The following is a 24,586-nucleotide window of genomic DNA, read 5'->3' as shown; positions in this document are numbered from 1 at the left end:
TCATGGCCGATTACAGTGTTCATCGGCGCTCAACGCCTCCACCGTTGCACCAATCCGAAGCCACTCGAACTGCTGGTAAGTCTTTTTCTCTCTACTTCATTTGCTTTCAAAGTAAAATAAAATAAAAAAAAACAAGAGAATAATCGCAAAGAAAGAAAGCCCAGAGATTTAGATCGGAAAATCACCTTCCGATGTTGTTTTCTTTTTGTATTGCTGGTATCTCTTTCGTAAAAACGTGTAGGCGTTCGTAAAAAAAAAAGGGGAACCCCTCTTTACAATTGAAACAAAGGCTTTATAGCCGACAAGAAAAGAGAGAAAACCGAAAAGAAAAATAAAAATCGAAATACAAATTTCATTCCTTTCCCTTTGCTATTTTGCTGTTGTTTGTTTGTATTTGCTGTACGTTTGTATGTTTTTGCAGGTACAGGGCGTGTGTACGAGGGCTGGGTGCTGGTCGTACGGAAGCTGTGCTGGCGCGGGGCGTGGGCGTGGCGCCAGGAGGCTGGGGCGTACGGAGGCCTGGAGCTGCTGGGGTTGCTGGTTGCGGCGCGAGGACCCCTCTGCCCTAGGGTTTGCCAAAATCGGGCTTAACCTTTGGGCCGTTTAGGGTATTAGGTTAAATCATTTAGGATTTTGGGCTATTGGGTTGTATTAGGTTTTAGGCTTTAAATTTGGGTCATGTAATTGAATTTTGAACATTTAATGGACTGTGATGGTTTTATTTATTTGTTTTTAATTTTGATTTTTTGGTTGTTGGGCCCGGGCAGAATTTGGGCCTTACAAGTATGATATTAATACATTTTGTACTTACCTAAGTTATACTCTACCTAAAACATAAGTCTAATTTTTTTTTTGAACCCGTTTATATTTACAAATGGCTAACTTATATTTATTATAAGCCCGCATATATTATTTTAAAAAAAATCTATTTCTATTATTTTAATTTAATATTTAATAACTTAATATTTGTTAAAAATTTATATGTAATTATGTCAATTTTTTAAATATTTATATTATAATAATATATAATATTAATATATATTTATAAATTATATAATATATAAAAATAAAAAATTGCGAACTTAAAAATATGGATAACTCTTTTTTTATTATTCAAACTCAATTTTTGTATTTAAAGTATTTCAAATTTGGAACCAGGTTGGAGCTTGCACTTTACCCGACACTAGTTTAGCCCTTAGTTTCCCCAATCGGCAAGCCGCTTGTAATAAGGGCAAACATTTGACCAGATGAATGCATATTCAAATCAAATTCAATGGATTTGTTTGAATAACACGACTTAAACAGCTTAAACCTTCCCTTTCCCGAGAAAGATCACAGTTATTCTTTTGATTATCGATGGCGGTAAATTCAACCCAAATGCTATAGAAATCGAGAATCTTCAAAGTGCTGATCCCATGGAGGAAGGTGATAAAAGCACTGGTATTGGTGGAGAAATCTCTACGAGGGTTTCAGCGGGTTCAACATCTTGGTTATTTGCTAGCCGCCAAAGATTCACCATTGAACTCAGGCCTGGTGAAACCACGATAGTTTCTTGGAAGAGGCTTATCAAAGATGCCCAGGACACGTCTCCTCATTTGACTGCCCCAAACACTGAGGATTCTCTGGTGAGAGTTTGCGGTCCAAGCCTATCTTGCTAAATTGCTTGTTTTTACTTCTATATCTTTATTTTTTAGGATTGGATTTTGGATTTTATTGAAATTAACTTTGCAGGAATGGAATGTGATTATTAATTCTTATGGTAAATTTAATTATATGGGTTGGCTTTGGAGCAAAGTGTTATAGGTAAATTTATGGTTCTTTGAAATTAAAACTGCTTTGAATCCAATTAATTTTTGACTTAACCAAACTCCTTATTGCTTGACAGTCAACAAAAAAGGAAGCAGCAATGCGACTACCTATATTTCAGTATGGAATCTGATTAATACTAATTGTGTTAGGATTCCTTGCAACCATTGGCTTCTTTGTTGTCGAAACTAAAAGGATGTAAATTCCCCTAATTGTCCAGCTTTAGTGGCTAAATGCTAATTCTTTATACCTAATAGGTTCATAGATTTAATTAGTTGGTTTCTTGTTGTGGGTCGTCCATGAAAATATTACCTATGGTATCTTTTTAAACATAAGTCAGATTAATCTTGTATTTGTAGTGTTTATTGTTTTGAACTAAAACAGAATAATTGCTTAGGTTTCCTTTACCCAAAATAATTTTGGCAGATAACACTATTACAATCCGCTTCATGATCTAAAATGTTCTCTCTGCCTGGCTTAGCTGTAAAAGGCATTTGCATTCCTGAGTGGGCCTTTGTGGTTCTATAGGGTTTTATGATGATTTCTCCAACTACATTTTTTCAAATAGAAACAGTTATACTATACAAATCTATTTGTGATTCTATGGTTTTTGGATGGGTAATGAGGTAGTATTTTAGTTGAAGATCCTGTTTCATTTTAAAATTGCTGCCAATGAACCCACTTAAATGTTAAAATTTGAGCAAAATACTGAGTGCTTTCTTGTTACAATTTAGCCACTAGTGGTTCACTTGATGTTTGTAAAGTTTAGGATGCCATGTAGGGTAAAGCTAGGTTAGCCAGTTATAACTATTCAATGTGGTAAGCGTGAATCTGGGCATGATCCTTTTTCCTTAATCTTATTTAAGACCGCTTTATATTATGAGCAATAATTTCTAATTAATACTTGCTTTTGTGTCCTTGGACATAAAAAAGAAAGAGTAAGAGGCAATACCCCTCTAACTTGTTTCGTGATCTTAAGACATTGGACAAATGATTTGATAACCACATCTTCCTATGTAGATCACTTAATTGCTACAACTTGTTCTCTATTGCATATATTTCTTAGACCCCATTTTAAAATTCAAACTCTCGTCCTTTATTTCTTTGGTTATCTAAGACTAGTTTAACTAGATTGGTCAAGTACTGATGATTTGGGATGTAGTTTTTCCATAAGTGACTAACCAAGCTGGAATTGAAGTTTGATACCTTATCAAATGCTTTAGATTGCCAAAAGATTTAGTCTCAAAGGTTGCTGTGAATCTTTGACTTTAAGGATGTGTTTGTGTCATAGAAAATGACTTAACGGAAAATGTTTTCTATGTTGTCCTGCGTTTGTTTGATTGAAAGCAGTTTGATCAACGAAAAATGACTTAGAGGCCAATAGAAAATAAGTTTTTTTCTTTTTAAAATTGACTTTACCTTTTTTTAAAGCGTAAGTCATTTTTCGAAAAAGAGCTAGTTTATTAGTAATTTTATTTTTATATGAAAATTAACTTAAATCAAGTTTAAAATTATTATATTAATAATAAAATTTTAATTTTAATTTTAAAAAATATTATAATATTAATATTCAATATTCAATATTATTAGACATATATATTTAATCATTTATATTCAATAATATAAGTGAAATTATTTGGTACTGCAAGTGAAGTTTTTAGACTCTACAAGTAAGGTCAGGGGGTTGACAAATGTCTTTTAGGGGTATAGTAAAATATTTAAAATAAATATTTAAAAAAAAGACACATGTCAGTTTTTTAAGGCTTCTTGTGGAATAAAAAAATGCATCGCCAATATGCCAAATATTCATCTATATAATAAATTGTTAATATAATTTATTAAATTTAATATTAGATTTTTATTTTAATAATAAATTTTAACAGTAATCATTTTAAATTTTAAATAATATTATCAATATATTATTTAAGAATATTTATATTAATATATTAATAATAAATATATTATAACTTACAAATGTTTTATAGTTTAAAATATGAATATTTTAATTACATAAAAATGAGTGTTTGTTTAAATCATGCTTAGTTTCATTTATCTCTTCCAACTCTGATGTGTCATTATCTACTCCAGTATATGTAATTTAAATTAAAACTTAATTAGGCATTGTTTACTATTAAGTTTATATAAGATATTAATTGTTATAAAATATTATCTTATTATAAAATAAATTTTGATTGTCAAAAGGAAATGCTACTATAATATTTTGTAATAAATATATTTATGTTGTGTTTGTTTCATTAAATAACGACTTTTAGAAAAAGTTCTTAGAAAATTTTGCCAAATAATGAAAAATATTTTACACAGAATCATCTAAAATTTAAAAAATAATACCTTTTCCAAAAAATAAATTTATTTTTTAGAAATCATTTTACGAGAGTTGTTTTCAATGAAACGGCTTCAATCCATTATTTTATAATAATTTTTACGGAAGTTGGATTTGGTACTTGCCTTTGTACCAAAAATATCGGCACATCTTGCTAAATGTAGGTCAAACATTTTGTCATGATTCAATTGGGTTTTGTTTCTTGTTTGTAATTTTGCAAGTATAGCTTGGTTAATATCTTAGCAATAGTACTAAATCATTGCATTCTTGCGTGTTTCATTTATTTAATGATCGCTAAAAATGTTCATTTGTCCATTGTTACGCAGGATGAATGTTGTCGAGATGACAAGTCAACAAGTAAACAAAATGGATTACTTGTAAAGTTTGATAAATTGGAATGCAAGTGAGTTTTTTTCCTTATCTAAGTCATTCTTCTTTATTTACTTTTCATATTTACATTGTTGGGATGCTCCAAGAAAATGATATTCTTTCTTTGATTTTCTAATATAAAGCATGGTTGATAATCAATATGCCAATTTTGAAAGATTCTTTATTAATTAGTCCAAAAGCTTTAAAAGAGAAAATGAGTAATTATTGTTTCCTCTGCCATAATTAAGAAGCCAATGTTTTTATTTTCTTTAGCCAATTAAAACTTTTTGTTTCTAGGAGTAATATTTTATCTTTATTTTTTAATGGCTTAAACAACAAAATGGTACTTAAACTATACTAGTTTTCTCAAATTGGTACCTAAACTTTTTTTTTTTGTTAGAACTGGTACCTAAACTATTAAACCGTTACCCATTTTACCTCAATTGTTAGTCCCATTAGAAAAAATAAATTTAGCCAATCATGACTTGTCGCGTAGACCTTTTCCACATTGAAATTGGGAGAAATCATTTTACGGCTCCTCTTTGTCCGCTCATTCCTAATGGAATTGAGCAACTCTTGCACCTTTTCCACATTGAAATTGAGAGAAATCATCACAAAGCTCTTGAGCTACTTCTTCAAGTCGTTTGTGTGTCCCTCGACCATATCGAGTGTCTTCCTCACGTCCCCTATTGACTCTTCAAGATTGATCACTTGTTCTTCTACAGCCGACAGCATGTCTTTCAATAGGATTGGTTTTTTTGTGCCCCAACGGGTCTTCCTTGGCTCACTCTGATCAGCAACTTTTTTCGACATCTTTAATGGTGTTTTCGCAACTTTAGCTCGGATACCAATTGCCACGGGGTTAGACTTTTTGTCTCGTAATCCGTGCGGCTTTAGACGATTCTTTTGCTTCAAACACGCTTAACTCAATCTAACTCCCACAAAGTGAGGATTCTCGTAGAATTCCTCCAAGACATCAATTTATATAGCGGCAACAACTCAAGCTAAAAAAATGCTTAAAGAACAGAATAGCCACATAAAAACAATGTAGGAAAGGTGTTTAAGAAAATGCTCTCAATTTAGTATTGACTACTAAAGATTGGAATACAATGGATGAATTACAACTGAACGGGAGGCTCTTTATTTATAGTAGAGCTCCCTCAAATCTAACGGTCTAGTTAAATTTACATCTAAGAACGAAATGAAGTCTATTCCTACAATTAATGGATTTACAAGATTATATAATCAAATCACGTCTAATTTTATCAAATATTATTCTTCTCAATCTTTTAAGATTAGTTTCCCTATTTACCGAGGTAGTTTAATTTTTCATATCTGTTTCATTGGGTCACTCAGGGTTTAAATAGACAAGTTTCTTTATCAGTTCTTTGAATGGAGTCAATTCTTATGGGTCAAATAAGCCTCATCTAACTAATAGGCCTTCATGGGACCTATTCGTGCAATGATCATGGTCTTTGAACTATAGGCCTTGAAACTTGAACATAGAAATATTGTTGATTCGAGATGGTCTTTAAATATAACTATGATAATTGAGGAAGGATAAGATGGTTGATATGGTTGATTTGTATAGTTTTTTTGAGCATATTTGGATAACCTAATTGGTAATGCCACAACATGACTACACCATCCTTGTTGGTATTAGATAATGAAGCTACACAAGTTGATTTTTAAGTTTGTCTTTTTGAGAATTCAACTATAAGATGGAAGAAGTGTTGAAAGTAAAAAAAAAAAAATGTATAAGAAGTAACTACAGGAAAAAATGTAAAACTTTAAAAAAGAAATATGAGGTGACTTGGGTTTGAAGGCCCAAAATATTTAATCCAATTGAAATATTTTATATTATATTCTTTTTCAAAATTATTTATAATTGATGATAATTAAAAAGAAATGTAATAAAGAAATATTTTTGTGAAAACTAAAATTAGTATAATGTATTTATTGTCCCATATATATTCAAACCAATAATTGTAATCATCTATATTATATATTCAAGTATATATGAGCCCTGCACTCACCTCTCAGATCCTTTTGTTGCGTAACCTCAAGTTGAGTTCAAATCAATTTACGAGTCAAACGTCTAGATACGTACCTGTCCGACACCCGTACTTCAATCCGAGCTACATATGTTAAAAGAGAGATTGAAGGTTATGTTAGAATTTTTTAAAATGTTTTGAGATATAAATTAGTAAAATAATCATATTTATTGTGTTTTGACTTTAAAAAGAAAAAAAATGAAGATTCAAGAGGTCAAAGCTGGTTTTTTTTTTCATCTAAAGTTAAGCGCATTAAAGCAATCAACTCTTTGAAATAGCCTCGCCCGGGAGGCTGTGAAGCAATTTTGATCACTTTGGCTATGCCTAAGTGCTTAGGCTTTAATGTCATAGCTTGCCATGTCTGGTTTGTGAGGTTTAGTTTCTCTTCTTCTATTTTTTTAAAGGAATGGTTTAGAACTGACTTTGATACCATGTTGAGAACAAGGAATAGTAGGAGTAAAAAGTGTGTTGAGAAAGGGAATGAAAGAGCATTTTTGAGAGAATAAAGCTTTTTTCTTTTCCTTATTTTTGTTAATTACAATAGCCTAAAAATAGGAAACTATACAAAGCATGATATTAGGCCCTAGTGAAGGGCGTTATTACAAAAATGCAAGAACTCGTCCTAAATTATCTCTACCAACCACTAGTTAATAAATTAGTAGTAATGTATTTATACCAATCATTGATTAACATAATTACTCCTAAATAATTTTACTACATCCCTTGATTTCCACATAAACCATGTTTTTCAATATGAGCTATTATATCGTCATATAATTACAGCTTTGTGATGCATACTTGTTTTTGTTTGTTTATTTTAATAGTTATTCATGCCATACTTTTTGTTTGAGAAAATAATTTATTAATTTTATTGTTGATTTGACTTTTTTAATTGTATATTGATTTGGTCCAGAAATGAAACAGTTTTGTCAGTGGCTCAACCATCGAGAAAACGAAGTAAAAATATGGCTGAAGCTCAAGGAGAGAAAGATGGTGATCACGAACCTAGTAAGCATGCAAAAGTAGAATAGGGGAGGCTAAATTTTGTTGCAAAAAATGCAGTGCCTAAAGAACAATCTTTTGCTCTCTTGCAGAACTTAGATGCTAATAGTGAACATGATAAAAAATTGTTTGATCTGTTTAGTACTTTTATAAGCTCTATTAGAACTACTACTAATATTGGAACTAAGTTTGAGCATTCTTCATGCATAGGAGTCTCAAATAAAGATGCTTCTATATCTCCATCAAATTCAGAGGATGTTGATAAGTATAGGAGAGTAACCGTCCACTCCAACAATTTAGAGAATAATACAGACTCTCTAGCTACAAATCAGAAGTATGTGGAAAAAAAGCCTTGTAAAAAACTTGAGTCTCCAGTCAGAAAATTGATGATTGAAAATGACGTGGAAGGAATTTCCACTAAGGTAGAGCAGAGGGAGGGAACATGTGGTGAACTGCCAGATCTTAATCTTCCTGTTTATCCAGTGCAGTCAGAGGTAAGCAACTATATCTCCAAATTTCATCAAGAATATTTAGGAGTTGATCTTATTTTGTGAATTGTCACTTTTAATGGTCATGTGTAAATTCATTGTTTAGGATATTCGTGAATGAAATGCCTTTTTTTTTTTGATGAAATTAGAGATAAATACTCTAATGTATTAAGGAAAAATTCTCTCAAAAGTATGTATTTCTTAGAAATATGTACATTTATATAGACATTAAACATTTAATCAATTAAGGAAAGAATATCTCTAATTAGTATATCTAAAAATCAGGTGTAATATCTAAAGATATGCTATTCAATGTTATCAAATAATCACATTCCCCCTCAAGTTGGTGCATAGATATCTTGCATGCTCAACTTGTAAAGAAGATTATAATAAGTCTTACAGTTGATCCCTTTAGTAAAAACATCAACCAACTATTTTTCGGATGCTAGATAAGATTGACTTAAGGCACTGCTGACTACTTTTTTCTTGATAAAATGACGATCTATTTCGATGTGCTTGGTTTTATCGCATTGCACTGGATTTTGATCTATGCTGTGGCCTCTTTATTGTCATGGTACAAGGTTGATCCATTTTCGCTCAACAAATTTAGCTCTTCCAATACCTTTTCCAGCCATAAAAGCTCACAAACACCTTTAGTCATGCCTCTACATTCAGCCTTTGCACTTGATTGAGCCACAACACTTTGTTTCTTGCTCTTACAAGTGATTAAGTTCTATCCCACAAGTGTACAATAACCTATTATAGTCCTTTTGTCATCAAGTGAGCCAGCCTAATCTGCATTTGTAAATATTTCTATCTTGAGATGACTATTTTTGGAGAAGAGTATCTTTGCCCAGTGCAGACTTCAAATAGCACAAAACTCGCAATACTGCCTGCATATGGGCTTCGCGAGGATCATGTATAAATTGGCTTACCAAACTAACCGCATAGGCTATATCAGGTCGAGTATGAGCGAGATAAATCAATCGTCTGGTGATTCTTTGATATCTTCTTTTATCCATCATTTCACCAATTCCTGCTTGTAACCTGTGATTACTTTCAATAGGTGATTTTGTTGGTTTGCAACTTAACATGCCAGTCTTTTTTAGAAGATCTAAGACATACTTTCTTTAGGAAATAAAGATTCCTTCTTTCGATCTAGCCACTTCTATTTCGAGGAAATATTGTAACTTTCCCAAGTCTTTGATTTCGAATTCCTAAGCCAATTGTTTCTTAAGCCGAGCAATTTCTTCTCTGTCATATCTTGTCATAATCATGTCACCAATATAAACTATAAGAAGAGTAATCTTACCCTTGTGATGTTTTATAAAGAGGGTATGATCAGCATTACTTTATCGATAGCCAAATGACACCATAGCCTTATTAAATCTATCAAACCAGGCTTTGGGAGATTGCGTCTTTTTCAGTCTACATACCTTCCCTTTAGTGTTCTTATCCTCGAATCTTGGAGGAACTTTCATGTGATGACGCCTTCTTCCTTTCTTTTTCAGTCTACTCACCTGATAGTGAAAAGTCAGGGCATAAAGTAGATTGTAAGATGGCATCTTTTTTCTTGCTTTTTCTAGTGTATGTTCTGTAATCAAGTCTATCCAACAATCCTCCACTAGTCTTCTCTTGAACCAAAGTCTGCTGAAACTAAATTCTCCCTCAGAAGGGTAGGGTGTATCTTTCATTTTCAATAACCTCCCTCTGAAAAGATGGTTGTGATGAAGAAAAGTAAGGTTTATCCTCATGAAATGTTACATCCATACTTACATAATATTTTCTAGATGTCGGATGATAACATTTGTAACCTTTTTGTGTGGGAGAGTATCCAATGAAAACAAATTTGATTGCTCGAGGGTTTAGTTTGCTCCCATGTCGAAGATGAATGAAGCAAACACAACCAAAGACCCTCGGTGAAACTGGATAATCTGTCTTGCCTTGTAAGGTTTCAATAGGACTTTTAAAATCAAGGACTCGAATAGGTATCATATTAATGAGATAAGTAGCAACCAAAATCGCATCCCCCCAGTAAGCTTTGGGAGGTTAATAGTGAACATAAGTGATCTAGCAACCTCCAAAATATGTCGATTTTTTCTTTCGACAACATCATTTTGAGCACTTGTATCTGGACAACTGGTCTAATGCAAAATCTCATATGATTCTAAATAATCATTAAAGTTATACTCGATTCCATTATTAGTTTGCAAAATTTTAACTTTAGCATTAAACTGAGTAGTAATTAATTTATAAAAAGAACGAAAATACGAGAAAACATCACTTTTGGAGTTCAATAAAAATGCCAATGTCATCTGAGTGCAACAGTCAATAAATGTAACAAACCAACGATTACCAGATAAAGAAGGCGAGTAGGGCATCAAATATCCGAATAAATAATCTTAAAAGAAACAGTACTTCTATTATTACGTAAAGGATAACTGTTTGTTGTATGCTTAGCAAACTTACAGGCATCACAAATTAAAAAGTCTAATTGAGTTCTTGAAAACAAAGTAGGAAACATCTTGGCAAGAACAATAAATGATGGATGTCTTAACCGCCTATGTCACTGAATTATCTCCCGGCTGACATCTTTATTGTCTCCAACTAAGGCCTGAGACATATTGGGCGATCGATCTAGAAGATATAAGCCATTACACAATCTACCATTGCCAATCGTCTTCCCTGTTTGGAGGTCCTGAAAGACACGGTAATTAGGAAAGAATTTTTAAGTTTACAATTTAAGACTTTAGTGATAGTACTAACAGATAAGAGGTTAACACGAAAATTTAGGAACATGGAGGACAGAGGATAAAGTGAGATTAGGAGTGCAAACAATAGAACCTGTTCTAGAAATGGAGGTAAGGGATACATCGACTATTCGCACACTATCTTTATATAGACAAGTAGTATAGTTTAACAAGCTTTTGTTTGACCCTTTCATATGTCTATTCGTACTAGAATCAATAATCCAAGATTTACAAGTAAATGGAGTATTTAAAACAGTACTTGGTTTCGAATGATTAGACTTGGCAATCGAGGTAGAGTCCAATTGAGACAAGAGGCATCGGAGATGTTGAATCTCGTCCGAGGTAAAACTCCCAGTAGAAGTGGACTTGTCCTCTGTTGTCACAGATTCTGACAAATGTGTCTGAAGTCAAGTATTATTCCTTTGTTTTCCACCACGGCCTTGAGTGGGGCAACCATACAACTTTCAGCATTGATCTTTAGTGTGCCGAGGCTTACTACAGTAATCACACGTCAAGTGATCCTTGTTAGACTTACCACTCGATGGACCATCCTGGTTAGCAATGAGACCAACTTTCTCAGAAGATGGATTATAGAGCATAACAACACGATGACTCTCCTCCTGTTGTTCATAGGAGTATGCCTCATGGAGAGAAGGAAATGGAGTTTTGCCAAGAACTCGAACTTGGATCTAATCATACTTAGTATTCAACCCAGCCAAGAAATAAAAATCGCGCTCATTTCCCACCATCTTCTGAAATTTTTCGGCATTATTGGTACAAGACGCCTGAAAATCTTGGTAATAATCAAGTTCTTGCCACAACGCACTTAATTTAACAAAATATTGAGAAGTCATTAGCTCCCCTGTTTTGTACCATGGACCTTATTACAAATCTCAAAAATTTGCACATCATTCTCAACATGAGTGCAGGTGAGAGTAGGAGAATTCAAAATTGCAAAATTCAAAATTCTTTTGCAATGTCAGGTAGCAAATAAGTTTTGGAAATATTGGGTTGCATAGAGTTGATAAGCCATGCCATAACAAGAGAGTTTGTTGAATCCCACTGACTAAATGTTGAATTATTGAGTTTAGATTCCGACGTTGTACCAGTGATATCCCTGCAGGCCACGAGCCTTGATAAACAACAAGGAGGACCTTGACCGAGTAAGGTAATTATGTCCATCAAGCTTCATAGGACTAATTTGCAACGAAAGATTATCAGTTGGAATCACGAGCTTCTCGTCCTTAGACATAAGATTAGAAAAACAACTGATACCTAAAAAAAAAAATGCTTGGAAAATTAAGGGGAAAAAACACCCAAAAAGAACTCAAAAGAGATCCCAAGAAAAACTTAGCCAAAAAACACACTGCTTAGAGGAGAATGACCAGAAGGGAGCAGAGAGCATAGCAACGGTGTCCGAAAAAACACGGCAGTAGCAGGTGAAGTTCACACGCGGCGTTTGAAATGAAGTTGCAGAAGCTTGCGACGACACATGAATCCCATGCGCGGGTCTTTTGGTCACCTGAGTTTGGGGTTTCACCGGCGAGTGTATTCTTACTCCAATGGTAGGGGCGGTGAGAAAAAAGTAAGGCTAGGGTGGAAAGTACCAATTTTGTGTCTTATAAGATTTTTGGAACAAATTTAAAAATCAGAAAAAAAATCACAAAAATCTAATAAAAAAAACTGATACCATGATGAAATTAGAGATAAATACTCTAATGCATTGAGGAAAAACTCTCTAAAAAGTATGTACTTTTTAGAAATATGTACAACTATATATACATGAAGCATTGAATCAATTAAGGAAAGAATATATCTAATTAGTGTCTCTAAAAATCAGCTGTAATATCTAAAGATATGCCATTCAATGCTATCAAATAATCAAAGATTCTCAACAGTTTTTGATATAATTGATTCCTATTTTCATGGTTGGAATCCTTATTCTCATTCCATAGATTCATGTATCTATATCCTACCATAGTCTGTAATAGTTGATGGCTTTCGCATTGTCTTAGTGCTGATGCTCAACTCTTAACTAGATGTATATTAACTGAAAATTTAGCTATATCAGGTTAATCACAACTTTCAAGTTTTGGAATAATATTTCTATATGTAATATTATAGATCGAGTACAAAAAAATTAGTAAAAGTCATCTTAGCAAGCTGAAACTTACTTGGACTTGATAGCAATTAAATTGATCTATGAGCACTTAGCAAGTCAAGCTCGAGTAGGATGTGAGCAGATTAACTTACATGCTTAGAAATGTAGATAATTTATTGTTGTTTCTTTTGATTTTAAAGTTATATCTGATGATAGATTCAAACCTCCTGTGTTTTTCTATCAGATTAGAAACATACATGACATGGGATTTTTCTAATGTCTGGCTAAAGTACATGTGATTACATAACATGGCTTATGAAAAAAGAACTTAGAAAGTAATAGTGACTGGAAAATTACTCATACACAATTGATAGCTGTCTTCTTTCTTCAAACCATTGATGGTGGAAATGATAAGCTTTTAAAGTTGGACAAGGTAACAATTTATATGTACCAAGTTCTTGTTTGCTGAATGGTTCCATGTTTCTTCTATTCTTTTAATTTTTTATGTAAACAAGAATAGGACATCTAAGCAGTAGCTCTTTAATTAAGGAGCCAAATGTTAGCATGCATGAACTTTTGCAATAACCTAACTAATAGTGTTTTGGTTTAAATTGTCTCAAATATTGGTAGAACCCATGGATAGAAGACTTCCAAGTTCAAAAAATTGTTGAGCAATACTAATTGGCTTTTATACATGATGGGGTAGGACGTTGTTGCCTTTCAGGGGCCAAAATTGTTACTGCTATAATTTTTTAATAATTGAGCTGAGAAAGAATGCTGATAAACTAACTTCTGAATGTTAACTTCTTTCTAATTATAAAGGTTGATACATTTTACTTCTTGTCCTGGCAATTGTGTTTTTCATCTTTGTTGTTTCATAGTTGTATAATGATTTGCATATGCTTAGACTAATTAAGGTGATCTTATATTCAAAATTGCCAGAAAAGTCTCTCTTTGCAGTCAAAAGATGTTTCTAATTTGAGGACAAAAGGAATAATGCTTGAAAGGGCAATGAGAGAGTTGGAGAAAGTTGTTGCAGAATGTGAGTTGTGTGGTTACTTTTGTATGTTCAATTTCTTGCTTACAAAGAAGTTTAAGATGTGTTATCTATAACTTGCTACTGTCTACTCAATAATTGTAACAGCAAGACTATCAACTATGGAAGTTCAGGATATTGATGCTTCATCTACCACTATCAAAAGAAGGTTGCCTTGTGAAGTGAAGCAGAAGCTTGCTAAAGTTGCTAGACTAGCAGTAAGAATAAAATATATCATCCGTTCAACTATTCTTTAGCTCCTTTGACGAGGAAGGGTTTCACTTCTAGCTAAAAGTTATGATTAGTTTCTAAACCATATTCTATGGTAATTTCAGCACTCAAGCCAAGGGAAAATATCCAAGGAGTTAATTAACAAGCTTATGAATATTCTTGGACATTCGGTGCAATTGAGAACATTGAAGGTATGAGCTTAGTCACACAGATTTGGAATTAGTGAACAGGAGCCCAGTGCATCAAAATCTGGACAGTAAAACCTATTATGAGCATAAAAAAATCTCTCTCTATCTAATAATTAAGATGGTTGCATGTTCATAACTAGGTTCATTATGTTTTAATTATTTACTTGCATACTAACCTTCTTTTTGCCCCTGCCTCAATCAATTGTTTGGGTTCAGAGGAACTTAAAAGAGATGATTTTAATGGGAATCTCGGCAAAGCAAGAAAAAGCTTATAGATTTGAACAGATCAAATTGGAGGTCATTGAAATGATCAAATCGCAGGTTTCCTCGAAAATCACTTTGAGCAATTTGCAAATTAGTTCTAGGTGCTTAATTTCTTTCAATAGAAGTTGTTCTCTTTTTGATTTCTTGGTTCCATATTGGTGTTTCAATAACTTTTGGCCTCTTTCTATCTTCATTGGTATTTTATATCATGAAAGATATGGATACTATCACTTTGATCACCAGCATCATACATTTTTCTTTCTCATAAGAAACAACACTTATACCAACATATAGGCTGGAACTTTGATCTCCATCTTATGTTGTGAGAATAATATGATACAAACATTTATGGTTGCAAATTGTTATCTTGTCACTTATGTTAGAAATACATGCTAATATATTATTTAGTATATGTGCATATTCGGTGGAAAGTGATGATAATATTTTAGTTCTTTGCTTATTAACATGCATTGCTTCCCAGGCATCTATGCTAGGAGATGTACCAACTGGTGACATACAAGAAGTGCTTGGTTATGAAGAAAAAGTAGCCCTTAAAAAACAATACAGCATGGATAACGTCATTGAGGATAAAATTTGTGATCTTTATGACTTGTACACTCAGGTGCTTTTATCAACTAACTATTCATGTTCTCTGTATTATAAATAAATTTATTAGGTCACTAAGTTCTTTACGTTATTAATGGTTGTAGGGGATAGACGAAGACAAAGGTACACAAATCAGAAAGTTGTATGTCGAGGTATTCATTGCTCCTATGAAATTTGGTTGCAGTCATTTGATCCAATTTATTTGTTTTTCTTTTATGAATGAACTGTCTCGATATATCCTAAGCATTGGCTTATTCTTTGTTGATAATTAAGTGCAAGTATAAGGTGTAGCATTATCAATCTTTGACCTAATTTGTGAAACATTGGTCTCAAGCCTTTTGACTTGGTTGTTATCCTTTCTTTCTGTTCCCTTTTTTAGTTCAAACTATTAAGGTGCTTTGAGCTGCCAAATTTTTAACTAATAGTAGAAAATAGGTTAGGTAAGGTGACTATTTGTTTGTATTGTGATAGACATAATCTTAGAGATTGATAGACTTGATTTTAGGAGTAGAGTTTAAAAAATTTGTATAATATAGGCTGTAATCTTATTCTTTCCTTTTCAGTATAGCTTATGATAGTATAAAATCCCATTTAAGGTTGAAGGAAGAATCAAGCTGAATTTTTAGAACTCAATCTCCTATTATTTGGCCTTTCCCTTTCTTTCTGCTCCTTTTCTGTTTCAGCATTCTCTCACTACAGCCTCTACATTTTCTTCTCACCATTTTGTTTCTCTCAAGGCACATGGTATTAGAGCCTATCTGATCTCACTGCCCCTGTATTGGAAAGCCCATCCACCGTCGAGTTGTTCAGCTGAATTCTGTCGACAGAAGCTGCGCGTGCAAGCCACACACACCACTACAAGGAATCTTCCTTTTCCCACGCACTGACGCGTGAGCACTATTTTGACCACCACTTTTTTGTCGGCTCTTTCTAATGTCTTGCCCTATAATTTTGACTCAAGTAAGACCCTCCATTTGTTATTCTGACCCCTTTTGAATTTTGGGCATTTCTTGTTCCTCCCAACATGGTTGAAATCTCAGATTCTCTCAAACCTCTCTTCTATTTTTTGGTTAACTTGTTATTACTACTGTCAAATTACAAGATAGTAATAACTATGTTTCTTGGGCTGCTTTTGTTGAATTCTGGTTTATGGGGCAAGGGGGTAAAAGGATCATTTAGAAAATGGTGCTAGTAAAATTACTGAGAAAAAAAGAGATGCTTGGCTCAAAATTGATGCACAACTATGTAGTCTATTGTGGCATTCACTTGAGCCAAAGCTACTTGGTTTTAGTCTTCTAAAACTTGTTATAAAATTTCGGCTAAGGCCGACATTTTAGACACCAATGGTATCCAGCGAATTTATAAAGTTGTTTTGAGCCTTGTTCATCTGCAACAAAATCAGCAGGATATTGATAGTATTTGGGTCAAGTTGAAACTTTGAAGGACAAATTTAATGTTCTTATGACTCTTTTTGAAGATGTTCCTGATCAGGAACAATAGAGATTTTTTATGGTAATTGCTTTCATAGGACTATGACCAGATCTAGTCTCTGTCTCAGATTAGATTCTTGCTAGCTCAATTATTCTTAATCTTGAATATGTAAGTACTCGTTTACTTCGCATCTCATCAAACCAAGCCTAAGTCGAGGCAAACTCCTCTATGTTAGCCATATAGAGAACTAGCTAGCAAGGATATAATATAAGAGGAAAAGGCAGAGGATTCTAGCCCATTGCATTTATTGTGACGAAAGTTGTCACACGTGACACTTGTTGGGCTTTACATGGGCGATGTTCTCGCAATAATTGGCTTGCTGCACATATAGTGCAGGTTCAAAGAGATGAACTTTTTTCTGCTACCAACCTCTCATGCCCGAGGGTCCAAATCAGTCACATTATTTGAATCAAATTATTATGAGTGAAGAAGAGAGGAAGAAAGAAAACAGCTGCTGTTGCAGCTCTACTGTTGGCTGTAACAGCCGTGAAAAAAAAAAGAAAAATAAGGAGAAGTAAAGAAGAGAGAAATAGATAAAGACTTGTGTGAAAATATTACTTGTCAATTTACATTAAGTTACATAGCCTATTTATAATAAAAACTAGATACAAAAATAAGTAAAGTCAAAGATATGATATGATATGCCTAATGTTATGCTAATTAATCCTAGAATCATGACATAATTATGCAAGATATCACAACATCACAACAGAAACAATAGTTTTCCACCATGGTTTCTGTTGCTCAACCAAGTAATTCTTTTGCTTGCTTAACTTTGTCTTTTTCAAATGGACCTTAAATACTTGACTTAGGTGCTTTTGATCATAACTTTGGTTCTCTTGTTTTATAGTTATTTTTTTGTCGGCTCTTTTTGAGGGGGTCTATCTGTATCCGCTCCGAACCTGTAACGGATAGTAATTGTAACATCCTGATTTGAATATTATTCGAATACACAAAATCCAAATTTAGATATCTAAATTTGTAATGTGAATTGTCATCCCTATCATCACCTTCATGTTATGTCTTTACCGTGACTATATCCAATCTGTCCATTCCTAAGACTATTACTGTAACAAAGGCAGAGCTTGGATGACAAGAAGTTATGGAGGAAATAAATACTTTTCATGCTAATCATTGGGATCTTGTTACCTTATCATTGGGTAAAATTGCAGTTGGCTGTCAATTGGTTTACAGAGTTATCGATTCTGATTAGATGATAGAGTGGCTAAAGGTGCAGCTCGTTGCAAAAGGGTTTTGCACAGATTCTTGGTCTTGAACATGAGAGATTTTTTTCTTCAATTGCCAAAATTGCCTCTGTTTGAATCCTAATCTCTCTTGCTGCAATGAATCATCGGATTATTTATCAGCTGATATTAGGAATGCATTTCTCCATTGTGAATTAACTAAAGAAATCTATATGGAGCAACCACCAGGTATTGTTGCTCAAGGGGAGTATGGGTTTAGCTTTTTTGCTGCAAAAATCTTTTTATGGTCTAAAACAATCCCCAAGAGCAGTTCAACATTGTTATTCAAGAATTTGGGATGAAAATAAGTGAAGCAGATAATTCAGTCTTTTACTGTCACACTGGCTACGACAAGTGCATCTATTATGTAGTATATGTGGATGATATTGCTATTATAAGATATGATCATGAAGGGAATACCCAACTCAAGTAACATCTTTTCAGTTATTAGGAGCTACTAACCTTGGTACTTGATTCGTATCTCATGAAGAACTTATGATTAATAATATATCAAACTCTTAGGGAGCTCCTAATGAGTACATTAGACTTGTAAGGAAGAGTCTTAAATCTTTGTAATTGAAATGAAACTTTGGCTTACTCTTACTACTCCCAGTAGTCTTCGTAAATAGAGGTCACATAGGAAATTAAAATTAAGAACTTTGAATTGTAATAAAAATAATTACTAAAATAAATCCTTCTAATTGAAGAGTCTTAAATCCTTCTAATTGAAATGAGGTTATTCGTCTTCTTTTCCATCTTTGGTGCCTTTGACTTCTTGTGGCCCATGTCCCTTTTGTTTCGTTTACAGAGGCAGCCATAACATTCTTATTTAGTTTGAGGCCATTAAGAATTTCAAAATTATGTTATGTTCGTTTATTTAAAATTATTTGTGTTTGTGTCCATTTGTTTAAATTGAATGACCTTGTTATTGAACATTAGATGAACATGTTCACAAACATTTAAAAATTGATTATGATTAATAAAAAAAAAACGCTAGTAAACATATATCTTATTTTTAGATATAAACTAATAAAATATAAATATTAATAATTATATTATAAATAAATTAAACAAAAAATTATAATAATTTATTAATTATAACGTAATGATCATTGAATGCACTATTCATTCAAAGCCCTACTGTTAAGTTCTAACGAGTTTGTTTTCAACTTGTTTGTTCTACTTTTCCTTTCGTCTTAAATGTTTTGTTGTATGTGTGTCCTATCACATTGAAAGAAATCAATAAAACTTTTCTATCTTGAAATATGGTTGTAATTGCAATTTTTGCATCTGAACTTTTAATTGAAGCCGTATGGACCTAGATGTCGGTAGTTGCTTATTATGCTTAAAATTTGGAACTGAAAATTCTGCTAGTAGTTGACTAGAGAATTTTAGTTCATTTTATTCTTCCAACTGTAATTAGATAGGTAATAAGTCACTTCTTTATTTCTTTAAGGTTCACTTGCCCCTTTGTTGATTACCAATCAAATAAGCAATTAGTAGAAGTTTTCATCAACATTATTGAACTTTATATTGTGATGGAGGGGCATTGGAAATGGCCTATGTCTTAATGGAATATCACATCTGGTAGTAACTTTGCCACAAATTAAAATTAATCTCATAATAAGGCGCAACCTATAATTCACCATTTGTTGATTACCAATTAAATAAGCAATTAGTGGAGGTTCATCAAAATTATCGAAATTTATATTGAGATGAAGGGGTATTGAAAAATGGCTGTCTTAATGGAATATCACTTCAGTTAGTAACTTTGCCACAGATTAAAATTGATCTCATAAATAAGGTGCAGCTTATAATTCATCATAACAATATGTTCACTCTTTTCCTTGCTTTTGTTTTACTACTTTTATTGCAAGGTTTACCAACTGAGCTAGTTGGCACCTTTATATTAACTATGAAGCGCCAACATAGTAAGCCTTGCAACAAAAGTACACCTCAACACGTACACTTTGCCAACACAGTTGGATACATACCGGACATGCCTTAACATGTTGGAAATTTTTTTTTCGAATTGGACACGGTCAAGACACGCGTGTGTAGAAGGGACACTGCTGGACGCGGGTATAGTGATTTTTTTTTCCCGAAAATATGTTTCAGAAACGAAAAAAGAAGAAGAAAGACAATGGAAGAAGGAAAGGCAGGGAAGAAGAAAAACCGAAAAAGGGAAAAAAGTGTGGAGAAATGGAAAGGGGCATGGGAAATAAGGAACTTTGGGAACCGAGAACTGAAAAAAGTGAAGTTTAAAAATTGTGGGTCATAATTATTAAAGTAAACAAATGTTATGATAATATTACATATAATATTTGGTTACTTAATTTAATTTTTGTGTAAAAAGATTAATTTTGATTATAAATTAATAAAAATATTAATATTTTTATTTGAAATGAAACATTATAATGTTAAAATATTTTTTATTGCTGTGCGTATCCTAAATTTTTAAAATTTGTCATGTCACTCTGTTCGTATCGTGTCGTACCCGTAATACATGTCCATGTCCGTTCTCCATAGTATATTGATGACGTTCTTTTCTTTCATTGGGTCATTTTATTTATACTCTATATATGTCATCCAGCTTGCAGAATTGTGGCCAAATGGGATCATGGGCAAACATGGTATAAAAAGCGCAATTTGTAGGGCAAAGGAACGTAGAAGGGCATTGTGTGAACATGATAAGGTATGCACATGTTTTGTATTTATTGCTCAATATTAATCGTTAGTTCAATCCTGCATTATAATTTGGCATCATTAGATATTGAAAAGAGGAGACGAGGATCAAATGCATTAATTTAATTTTTTTAATTCAAAACTAGGAGTAAATAAATAGATACTGGATATGAAGTATTTTGTTTTAATGAATGGAGGCCTTCGTCTTGATGGGGTAGGCTGTCGATCTTTGATAAAGAAGGTTGGGATGAAGGGGATATACTGGGCCAGATTATAGCCTTTATGATACTAATTTCTAATTACCCTGTTATGGTTATAGATACTTCACAAGGAGTTGACCACCTCATGTGGGTAATAAGCAAGAATAAATAGCAAACCTAGGTTTTGATATTGTGTTAAGTATCTAACCTAGAACTAATAGGCTCTGAAGGTCTAACTTGAGATCATAGGAAATTTATGATTTAAGAGATGTGGGATAACACCACTTAACAAGCATAGTGGAAATTCCAATTGAAAATTTATGAAATGATTTTACTGGCGGTTGTTCCCACTAAATCAAATCTAGAAAACTACACAGGCAAATGTTTTGTTATGATTGATGCTCTCTCTCTCCTCCATTGAACCGTGGAAAAACTAAAGTAACTTCTCTCTAGTTAATAGATATCAATAAAATTTGTAATTCCTGCAAGAAATTTGAACGGGAGTGCTGTGAAATACATACATTAAATGGATTTTAGATGCAATATTCAGTGCTCGAATTTTTTGTCCCTGATTCAATGAATAGAATGTGCCATTCTCTCATATGTTGGTGTTGGACTAAAATGCAGCATTGCACGGCATGCCTTTGAAATGTATAATTAACATCCTGTATAGAGTTTAATCACGAGAATCATATGATGCTGCAATCTATTTATGGTTTGATTTTCTACATTTTCAGTTCAATCAGCTTTTTGCTTATACCAGCATATTTGAGTCCTGTAGAGAATTTTATCGGTAAAAGTACCATGGAGGCCTATGTACTAGGAGTCAGATTGCATTTTGCTACCTCTACTAAAAAGATGAGCAACTTAGTCCTTGTACGTTAATCGAAGAGCAAACCAATCATTTTTGTTAAAAGTTTCATCCATTTGTGCACTTAAAAACTGATGTGGTTGACGAAATAACCAGATAGTGACATATGTTGTGCCATGTATATCTCATGTTGATATACAGGGACCAGTTTCAAACAGTAGAAATGGATGAACTTTTTAACAAAAGAACCAATTTTCTCTATAACCTAATGTACAAAGATTAATTTGCTCTGTAGAGAGGACAAAATGCAATTTAATTCCTAGTAAGGTGCTCAATGATAACTTTTACTAATTTTATCTACTCAGAGAAATCATGATGTAGCAGTCTACTTAAGATTTGGTTTGCTGCATTTTAGTCCTAGCAGCTACATTTAGTAACATAGAATGTAGTTCCTTTTATTCTAAAATTGAAAATTGTTGTAAATGTTTGGATGTGGTTATTGTTAAGGTTAGAGAGAACAGGAGAAAGAAGTCGGCACAGAAAACAAAGACCGGTGTTGTAAAAGCTTGTTCAGTTTCTCAATTGCAGGCTGAGCAAGAGAATCAAGCTTCTGCGTCTAGTGGTCACGTATTAGCTTTGCCTTGTATGACAATTTATTGTAAAGAAACCCTGGACCAGCACCTTGCTGCACCACTTGAAAGTTGCAGTGTGCCACCAAATTCGAGTCTGGATATTTCTGAAGAAGAGAAGAATGAGAAAATGATTATCCCAATGCTGAAAAAGCAAATGAAGCACAAGAATAGAGTGAAGAAATTATCCATGAAACTGGAAAAGGGATCTCATAAGTCTCATAAGCAGGCTATTAAACATCCAGATGGTGTGAGTCATGAATTGGCTGGCCCCCCAAGCTGTGGACATCCTGTTTGATTTGGCTATTTTCAACTTAAATTTCGCAACATGGAGAGTGAGGCGATGTAAAATTGCAAATTTAAATGTATAATTTAAGGGGATCAACTGAATTTTGGTAAAAATATAATGGAGGCTTCTGTATTAAGAGTCAAATTGTATTTTACTTTTTTACTAAAAAAATGAGCTACTTAATTCTTGTATATTAGATCAAGAGCAAATTGGTTTTTTCTGTTAAAAATTTTATTTATTTCTACTGTTAAAAAATGGCGTTGCTGATGTAATAATTAAATAGTTATATATGACTTGCCACATGTATCTCATGTTGAGGACTAATTTTTAGCAGTAGATATTAATGAAATTTTTAATAGAATGATTAATTTGCTCTTGGTTTAATGTATAAAAATTAATTTATTTATTTTTTGAGTAGAGAAAGTAAAATGCAATTCAACTTGTAGTCCATTAGAAGCTGTGTTTCTGCTGTTTTTGACTTGACAATCATTTCATCATGGAGAAGATAAGTAGCAGCATTAAAGCAGCAGGAGTAGTTTAGAGTTTTCCTGATAAAAGAGCAGAAAGAATGTTGTTGTATTCTTAGAGAAATAGGAATTTCAGGTTTTTCGACAGACATTATAGCGTATGAGGATGGGTTCTTGAATTTGTCACTAATACTAGATTATTATTATTATTATTATTATTATTATTATTTGGCCAAGCACTAATAGTAGAGTATTTATCTTTCTAAAATATTATATTGCTATTGTTACTTGTTTTGGGTACTTTGGCAGCAAATTAATTTTACTTTTCTCATACCAGATTTTTAAGAAAAGCTATTTAGCAATTGTTAGATGTAATTGTTCAAACTATTTTAATTAGTCGATCTTATTGAATTAAGTGTAATTAGAGTGTCCAATTAGGTTTTTCAATATGAAAGGTGAGAATTAGAATAATTACATTGAAAATTTATAAAAAAAAATTACATTCAAATTCAATTACTTTATAATATATCAAAAGTTTTTGTACATAATTCAAACTAATTTTTTTAGGCAAAAATAATATTTTAAGTTTTGAACATACAATTTATTTTTAAAATATAATTATATATTATTTTATTAATATTGTTTAAAGATGATAAAAATTTTATTGATTAGAGATGATTTTTTTATACATTTTAATTTACTAAATAATTAATTAAATTATATAATATTTATTACTAATTATTTATACTTGACCAAAGATCTATCGATAACAACAATGAGTATATCTTTGATGCGAGAAAATAATTTAGCAAATATGGAAGGCTTGAATAACGAGATTTTTTTTTCTCAAAATCTTACTAATTGCACTAATAATTGTTTTGTTTAATAATTTTAGAATATTGTATTATATAAGATGTGTACACACTTAATTTTGTTCGGGGGCATGTTAGGGTCTTGGCTTTATTGAGTAGGGGATAGCATAAGTTCTTTGAGCTGAATCAACATTTTATTGTGTAGGGGTTTGCATAAATTCTTTGAGCTTAATCAACATTTTAATCTAGCTTTAGAATTAAATTAATTTTTAATTTAGTTTTAGAGTTGTGTTAAATGACTAAATTGAATTTCATTTAAAAGTTTAAATCAAATTTATTTTCGAAGTTTTAGTAAAATTAGGTTTAATATAACATTTAGTATTTTGACTTGTCCTTTTCTTTAATATGGTACTTCAGCTTTTTTGGGTCTAATTTGACTACTAAACTTGACACTTTAATTCAGTACTAGAAACAAAAAAGTTTATTGGGCATCGACTTAACACAATATTAGTATCTAAACTTAACACTTTTTTCTAATTTGGTGCTTAGCTTTTTTTGGTTCAATTTGGAACTTGGACTTGATATTTTTTTTTTATATTTTAGTACTTGAACTTAACAAGTTTTTTAATTTGGGCCTAATTTAGTACATGAACTTTGACTCTTTGTCTTAATTTGGTATCTAATCTCTTTTTTGTCCCATTTGGTACTGAAAGTTGTTGAAT

General features: G+C 32.4%; 1 protein-coding gene across 6 annotated transcripts; it reads left to right on the top strand.

Moving 5' to 3' along the window:
• Nucleotides 1-1,109: 1,109 nt before the first annotated feature.
• Nucleotides 1,110-23,231, top strand: LOC107888491 (ubinuclein-1). Of its 6 annotated transcripts, none has more exons than XM_016812620.2 (12): nucleotides 1,110-1,625; nucleotides 4,474-4,550; nucleotides 7,484-7,578; nucleotides 7,783-8,066; nucleotides 13,854-13,953; nucleotides 14,056-14,165; nucleotides 14,283-14,369; nucleotides 14,583-14,687; nucleotides 15,112-15,252; nucleotides 15,341-15,388; nucleotides 20,565-20,666; nucleotides 22,175-23,231. In XM_016812620.2, exons 1-12 carry the CDS (start codon nucleotides 1,416-1,418, stop codon nucleotides 22,592-22,594), a joined length of 1,779 nt encoding a protein of 592 aa, XP_016668109.1. In that variant the 5' UTR covers nucleotides 1,110-1,415; the 3' UTR covers nucleotides 22,595-23,231. The 6 variants fall into 6 exon arrangements, with proteins under 6 accessions (XP_016668109.1, XP_040933520.1, XP_016668110.1 ...); XM_041077586.1 differs by having other exon boundaries at nucleotides 1,154-1,625; nucleotides 7,786-8,066; nucleotides 22,180-23,231; XM_016812621.2 differs by having other exon boundaries at nucleotides 1,155-1,625; nucleotides 7,786-8,066.
• Nucleotides 23,232-24,586: the final 1,355 nt, after the last annotated feature.

The sequence above is a fragment of the Gossypium hirsutum genome, chromosome A09, assembly GCF_007990345.1.
Source record: "Gossypium hirsutum isolate 1008001.06 chromosome A09, Gossypium_hirsutum_v2.1, whole genome shotgun sequence".
NCBI lineage: Eukaryota > Viridiplantae > Streptophyta > Magnoliopsida > Malvales > Malvaceae > Gossypium > Gossypium hirsutum.
This window is presented reverse-complemented; position numbering and strand designations above follow the sequence as displayed.

Excerpts from the sequence above, each read along its gene's own strand:
- LOC107888491 (XM_016812620.2), top strand. The coding sequence starts at position 1,416 with ATGGAGGAAGGTGATAAAAGCACTGGTATTGGTGGAGAAATCTCTACG. Across the intron at positions 14,688-15,111 it reads TTGAAATGATCAAATCGCAG|GCATCTATGCTAGGAGATGT; the intron begins GTTTCCTCGAAA and ends ATTGCTTCCCAG. Across the intron at positions 15,389-20,564 it reads TCAGAAAGTTGTATGTCGAG|CTTGCAGAATTGTGGCCAAA; the intron begins GTATTCATTGCT and ends TATGTCATCCAG.